The sequence below is a fragment of the Sinocyclocheilus rhinocerous genome, unplaced genomic scaffold (genome assembly GCF_001515625.1).
Source record: "Sinocyclocheilus rhinocerous isolate Xijiao unplaced genomic scaffold, SAMN03320098_v1.1 scaffold4183, whole genome shotgun sequence".
NCBI classification, from domain to species: Eukaryota; Metazoa; Chordata; class Actinopteri; order Cypriniformes; family Cyprinidae; genus Sinocyclocheilus; species Sinocyclocheilus rhinocerous.
In genome coordinates, this window is record NW_015634469.1 from 57,086 (window position 1) to 64,309 (window position 7,224).

The window sequence follows — 7,224 nt, forward strand, 5'->3', positions numbered from 1 at the left end:
AGCTGAGAAATGACGATATGACTCTGAAAAAGGATATGAATTTTCTGATGTCTTCAGTAAACTCATAAATAAATTCCTTTTCAATACAATCAAACTGTTAGCTGCAAATCCATCCAGGTGTGTTCCAATTTGTGTAATGCATTACCAGATGCAAAGCAATGTCAGACAAAGGAAAAGCACAAACAGTTGACACACTGCACTGTATGACTAGATGAAGGAATGCAGCTGCAGAGCATCAGATCTGTATTTTACAAAAGGAAAGCCCCAGAAAAGCAAAGGATAAACATCTTTGCTAAATGAGCTTTCTGTGTTCATGTCTTGTATCTTTCAGGCCAGTGTTCAGTACCCACAGCACTAGTCTGTTGTCCTGGAAAGAATAGCCAATGCCAAAGTGGTGGGTGTTTTTGTGATGAGTCCTGCGTCATAAACAGGGACTTCTGTGCTGACTACGAACATAAGTTACATAATCACATAACTGAATGCCAGAATATTAAGTATATTGTAATTTGCTTAGCCAGTATTATAAATTAAACTCAGGACAGTTTTAGAAACAGTTTTGGTGGAAAACATTGAGGTACAGAAATGCTGTAAAAATGGAATAAACTGTAAATTAAACAACAGATTAATTCTTAAAATTAAAGTTACAAAAATTATTCAGTCAAGAGCAGTGAGTGATTTTGTCTTTTGTTGGTAACATTAATTAACAATAACCAATCATTAATTAACATTGTTAAGACTTTTTAATACTTATTAAGGGCCTTAATTTGATCTAAATTGATTGATCAACTTTTAATACTTTTTAAGACCCCGCGGACACCCTGAAAAAAGAGACACAGGATAAATGTTTGATATCATTATTTAATCACATTGGAATCGAAAAGAATCAGAATCGATAAGCAGAATCGGAATCAGAATTGATCAAATTCAAACGATACCCAACCCTAGTCACCACCAACTCCATTACTTACCATCCTTCTCACTGTCATCATCACCCACCTTAACACTATTTTCTTCATCTACATCATCAACAACTACAGCACCATCTTTGCAGACATCGCCAATCTCATCAGCAACGTCACAACCTGTTTCAACATCCTCATCATCATCACCAACTTCCCTCCAACCTTTACAACCCTTAGCATCATCATCCTCATCACAGTCATTACCAACACCAACCTATATACCATCTTCATCATCATCAACACTAATATCATCACCAACCATACTATCTTCACTATCCCCACCATTGTCTTCATCAATAAACTCACAACCATCATTACCTCCAGCAGCAACACCATCATCCCCTTTTTCTCCACCAATCTCATTGACTTCACCAGTTACATCACCATCTTCATCATCCTCACCTTTAATACCAACCATACCATTATTTCAGTCATCCTCACTGTCATCACCAACTTCACCACCACCATCATCATCACCAAACTCTCCATCATTCTCAGCATCATCTTCACCACCGTCATCATCATCATTCTTGTGACATGACATGACATCCACATCACATAATAGCTGCTCTATATAAATATCATCTTTGTGAATATTATGTGTTTTACAGAAATCTCATTTCCTGAACATGTTACTAAATGGAAATGTGTTTTTTCACTAGGTGGCACTACAGCATAAAACATGAGTAAATAGCACATCACTGGAACAGATGTAGGCTTTTTGTACATATACTGTATTTTGGCAAAGATTTCATGGATAAAATAAGATTAAAAATCTCCAAAAAGTTTAAAAATATAATCAGATTTTACAACACATATTAACATACTCTATTGAGCTAAAAAAAGAAAAAGAGAAAATGTATTAAAAATGTATTTAACATAAAATAATTTTTTTAAATAAAAATAGTTTGTCTTTATTTCCAAAGTGTTTTTTTTATTTTGGTGGGTCTCAGATTTTGTGTGAATGTTTTGCATTTACATGTAATAAACACATTTGTTTTAATTTAGTTTAATAAAATTTGAATCTGAGTGTCCTCTGAGTTTTATATTTTTATCTTGTGTACTTTGTTCAAGGAAAATATTTGGAATTAAAAACATCACACAAAACCTTTTTGTGGGTGCATTCTTTGTAGCAGAACCATTTTCTAGCATTCCACTCTAATTATTTTCTTTTGGGATACATTACTTTCTAGCCTTGATGCCAAGTGTCATAGCAGAAAATGCGTGTCAGGTTGCCAGTAAGAAAAAAGCGATTTAAAAAAATATATATGTAGTGTGTGTGGAAAGATTACAAAATACTCTGGGTCAGTTACTAGGGGGAACATTTTTGCATAAAATATATTGCATATATTGCATATATTGATTTTTACAGTAGTGTTCAATAGAAAAATTTTCCTGCACTCTTCTCCTATTTGGAAGATTAGTATTTCACTTCAGACAAACAGGAAGTAACATGTTAAATGTTAAATTCCCCATCATCCACAGACGAACCTGAATGACAAGATACATGTAAAAATCGAAATGTTTAAAACATGGGTCATACGAGGAAATTATGCTGGCGTCTGGGTGTGGATTTCACTAATGCTTTACATTAAAAACACCCAAACTACAATGTGCACACTCAGCTGGACTAAGATGAAGGTCTCAGGTGCTCACTCCTGGCTTCTCTTATTGTTCCTGGTCCAAAGTGACAGAAACCAGGTTTCAGGTAAGACCGACAGTATGCTTCAGTTCTGTTAGAAACTACTTAAACCAAGTGCTCCATCATTTTGTGTTATTTTTGAAACTGTGGTTGTATGTATGAGAAGTATGTTTAAAAAAAGTAGTAGAAAGTAGAATTGTTTTTTTTATTAGTAGTACAAAACAATTAAATATGGACATAAATTTGTGTGAAAGAGAGCAATGGACTTTAACATTTAACATTTGTGAGAAAATACAGCAAATCTGTCATCGTTTACTCACCCTCAGTTGCTGGTAGCCATTGACTATAACAGTATGAAAAAAAATCGATGAGGACTAGAAACTGGTTACCCATTTTTCAAAATATCTTCTTTTGTGTTCAATAGAAGAAATAAATTCAGGTTTGGAGGTGAGAATATGATGACAATTTTCATTTTGGGGTGAACTATCCAACATTTTGTGTTCTTTTTTGACATTGGTTGTGTGTATGAGGAGTATGTTTAGAAGCAAAAAATTAATTGAGAAATAAATAAAGATTATTTACTAATAGTACAAAACTATTAAATCTGGACATTGATTTTTGTGAACGAGAGCAGTGGATATTAAAATTGTGAACTGATGTTTTCTATTTTTATGCACATTGCATTTGGACCAAAAAGTATTAATATTAAGTTTTTGCATGTTAGACAATTCGCATGCCATCAATCACATGGTTAAGGTCTGAAAAGATTAAACTATTTCTGGTTTTTTTAATGCAAATACAGTCACACATATTGTCAGGTCTACTTATAGTTTCTAATTTATCAAAAACAAGGGGAAACGTTTGGACAGCACATATTTTATTTTTTCTTTACTTCTTTACTTTTTCCTTCTTTAGTCACATCCCTTATACAATGTAAAAAAAAAATAGCTCTATTTCTGCAGCTGAGAAATGACGATATGACTCTGAAAAAGGATATGAATTTTCTGATGTCTTCAGTAAACTCATAAATAAATTCCTTTTCAATACAATCAAACTGTTAGCTGCAAATCCATCCAGGTGTGTTCCAATTTGTGTAATGCATTACCAGATGCAAAGCAATGTCAGACAAAGGAAAAGCACAAACAGTTGACACACTGCACTGTATGACTAGATGAAGGAATGCAGCTGCAGAGCATCAGATCTGTATTTTACAAAAGGAAAGCCCCAGAAAAGCAAAGGATAAACATCTTTGCTAAATGAGCTTTCTGTGTTCATGTCTTGTATCTTTCAGGCCAGTGTTCAGTACCCACAGCACTAGTCTGTTGTCCTGGAAAGAATAGCCAATGCCAAAGTGGTGGGTGTTTTTGTGATGAGTTCTGCGTCATAAACAGGGACTGCTGTGCTGACTACAATCAGACATGCATTCAGCGTAAGACTAAATACTCTCAACATAAATAATAAGCAGTCATTATAAGCAGCTCTACGGTGCCTAAAAAAGACAAATCTTTAACATTTCTATGAGACATTATTCTTTAAACAAGAACATATCATAATGTACAACACACTGTAATAAAAGTTAACGTCGATTTAAGTTTCCACAAGTTAGAGAGGATAACTGGTATCTCAACATTAATCAGTAACTAGATCACATATTTGGAAGTGATTAAATGTACAAAGACACTGGAGTCTCAGTTCAGTCCTTATCTGAAACAGATACTAGCTTACTAATTAACTAAATGAATTAATGATATGCAAACTACAATCCTGCATCTGTTTATTCTTTTGTGACAAACCGGAATTAAAACATTCCTAAATATAAATGAATATTATTTGATTTTCTTATCATCAACAACCTTAGCACATTCTTCACTATCCTTTATATCATCTTCATTAACCACACTCTCGTTTTCACCGTTCTCATCAGCATCCTTATCAACCTTAATATCACCAACCTCACCACCTTTATCTTCCTCAACATCAACCTCACCACCATCTTCATCCTCCCTACCTACAACCAACCAATCACCAACATCATCACCACAAACCTCACAACCATCTTCATCAACATCACCAACAACCAACCGATCATCATCACCAACATCAGAACCACCTTCTTCTTCATCCCCACCACCAACCTCTGCATCTTCATCAACATCCCAGCAGAGAAGTAGATTATACCAGTTATTGAAAATGCTAAAGTGCAAATAATGTTTTTGCAAAAAATTTTGTGTAGATATTGAATATATTTCCATTCTTGTCATTTCAGTTCATTATAATAGAATAGAATAGAATAGAATAAACCAAATAATGCAGATGATAACATATAAAGTCATCTTTAGAATTCCTTGGAGTAAATAAATCGCATAATTTCAATCATTTTCAGAAAACATCAGTGCAATCACAGTCTTCCACATGCGTGTTCGCTCAGGAGCCAGTGAGGAGGCAATGCTGAAGGCTGTGCGGGATGTAAGTGATTTTTAAAAAATAATTTTCACTAGAGCATCACTGTTTGCTTAAATCTGGGTAATTTGTCACCAGTGCTGGGTAAATGTCTTCTGAATACTAGGCTGCTACAGATACTATTTACTATTTGCAACAGATTACATGACTAAAAATATAATTTGCAAATCAATCTTTTAGATTATGTAAAAGGTGTATTTTGATTTAAATATATTTGAATGGCATATGATCTACAGTAACTAATGCAGCCTTGCTTACTGTGGTCCTTTCAATCTCTGCTTCATTGTATTGATGCATTTTTTCCCCATCTGTTTATACCTTTAAGACTTTGTTTTTGACTGATCTAAGTGGGTTGACCTGTTAACACATTTACAATAAGCTTCAATAGAGTTATTCCTGTAGCTCCTAACTGTAGAGCATGTTGAAACGCAAGAAAACGGTTTTAAAAATGCAGAATACAACAAGCACAGTCTCTCCCCTCAGTACCACAAGGTCAGCAATTTGAATTATATTTAAAAAGGTTTTGGTCTGAAAAGAGCTGATTTCTGTCATTTGTTTATTTAATTTATTTTATTGTTTTATCATATTTATTCAAGTAAGTTACAATTAACTGTAGCAATTGTTTTGGCTGTTACTTTGCACATTGTACATTTTGGTAAGTGAGAGCTTATTTTTAGGGATGATAATATTTGGCACACTTATATTAGATAACACTATGAGTATTATCCCTGTTTCCTTTCTGGCTTTAGTTCATTCTCCACCTCAAGGGCTTGATGAGGAAACAGCAATGTGAAGACTGCAGTCTACGAGTGCTAAACATCAGTCAGAAATATCACTGATAACATCAAGTCAAATATATGTTTTTCAGTAGTTAATCATTATTACCTGACCTTCCTCCACGTGTTTGTTTAAGACTCCTGGTGTGTAAATGGTGTCACTAGATGGCGCTAGAGGACCAAACCTGTAATGGAAATCAGAGAGGATTGTCTAATCACTGTCTAACCTTCATTCAAATTTTAATACAGAGCTGCTATAAATGTCAATCAATTTAGTATATTCTTATTTAAATTAGATTTATATTAGCAATGTATATTAGAATGAAACGAAACAAGGAATCTTAGGATGATTATATCATAAATGTTGTTTCAAAAGATAGGATAGATAGCATAATAATACAATAACTGCCTGTTTCTCAAATAGTCTTATTAGGAATCTTTATTTCCGTAGCGTAAAAATTATTTAACCCACATCCAACTGATTTCCCACAACAAAAAGGAGAGTTTTAAGAATAGGCTACTTTTATTGTCATAGGCCTTTTTGAATTCAAAGCTGAGTGTTGTAGTTTGTTGTTGTCCAATGTATTTAATAGTAGCAGCATATATCATGAAGCAGAAAATAATAATTGTAAAAAAAACTGATATTTTGGACTTAAATTTAATTATCATTTGCTTAATAAAACTTTGTGAATGCCCTCTTATTTTTCATCATATATGATGTTAATAATCATGAAGCAGAAAATAATAATTGTAAAAAAAACTGATATTTTGGACTTAAATGTAATTATCATTTGCTTAATAACACTTTGTGAATGCCCTCTTATTTTTCATCATATATGATGTTAATAATTATGATTCAAATTATTTTGATGGCAGTGTTCAGTGGAACAAAACCGTCTTCCGCTCTCTACTCATATTTGGGACATTAAAAATGCTTCAGACAAACAGGAAGTACTGTTAAATGTTAAATTCCTCACTGTAAACACATGAACCAGGATGACCAGATCAAATGTAAAAAGATACACTTTCAAAACATGAGGTAGTAACAGGAATTTAAATATACTTTTGCCAGTGGGGGCGTGTTTCACAAATGATCTGTTTAAAAAAAATCACCCAAACCACCATATTCACACTCAGCTGGATTCAGATGAAGATTTTATGCACTCATGCCTGGCTTCTCTTATTGTTCCTAGTCCAAACTGACAGGACTCAGGTTTCATGTAAGACAGACACTGAGCTTCACATAATGTTCTGTGAGAAACTACAGCAAACAAAAATCTTCCAGGATCTTATGTTGTACATTATTTTGTGTCATTTTTGTGTGTATTAGAATGATATAAAATGCTACAAAAGTTGATTCATAAAAATACAAATGCTACAAATG

At 33.5% G+C, this 7,224-nt stretch overlaps 1 protein-coding gene across 1 annotated transcript; it reads left to right on the plus strand.

Annotated features, from left to right (window-relative positions):
* The first annotated feature begins 2,597 nt into the window (after positions 1-2,597).
* Positions 2,598-6,057, plus strand: LOC107745617 (uncharacterized serine-rich protein C215.13-like). Its single transcript, XM_016559535.1, has 5 exons — positions 2,598-2,670; positions 3,896-4,033; positions 4,529-4,771; positions 4,988-5,070; positions 5,814-6,057. Exons 1-5 carry the CDS (start codon positions 2,598-2,600, stop codon positions 5,901-5,903), a joined length of 627 nt encoding a protein of 208 aa, XP_016415021.1. The 3' UTR covers positions 5,904-6,057.
* Positions 6,058-7,224: the final 1,167 nt, after the last annotated feature.

Bases quoted from the DNA above. Each gene is read 5' to 3' on its own strand.
- LOC107745617 (XM_016559535.1), top strand. From the start codon at position 2,598: ATGAAGGTCTCAGGTGCTCACTCCTGGCTTCTCTTATTGTTCCTGGTC. The intron at 2,671-3,895 runs GTAAGACCGACA...TGTATCTTTCAG, and splicing joins TGACAGAAACCAGGTTTCAG to GCCAGTGTTCAGTACCCACA. The intron at 4,772-4,987 runs GTAGATTATACC...AATCATTTTCAG, and splicing joins ATCAACATCCCAGCAGAGAA to AAAACATCAGTGCAATCACA.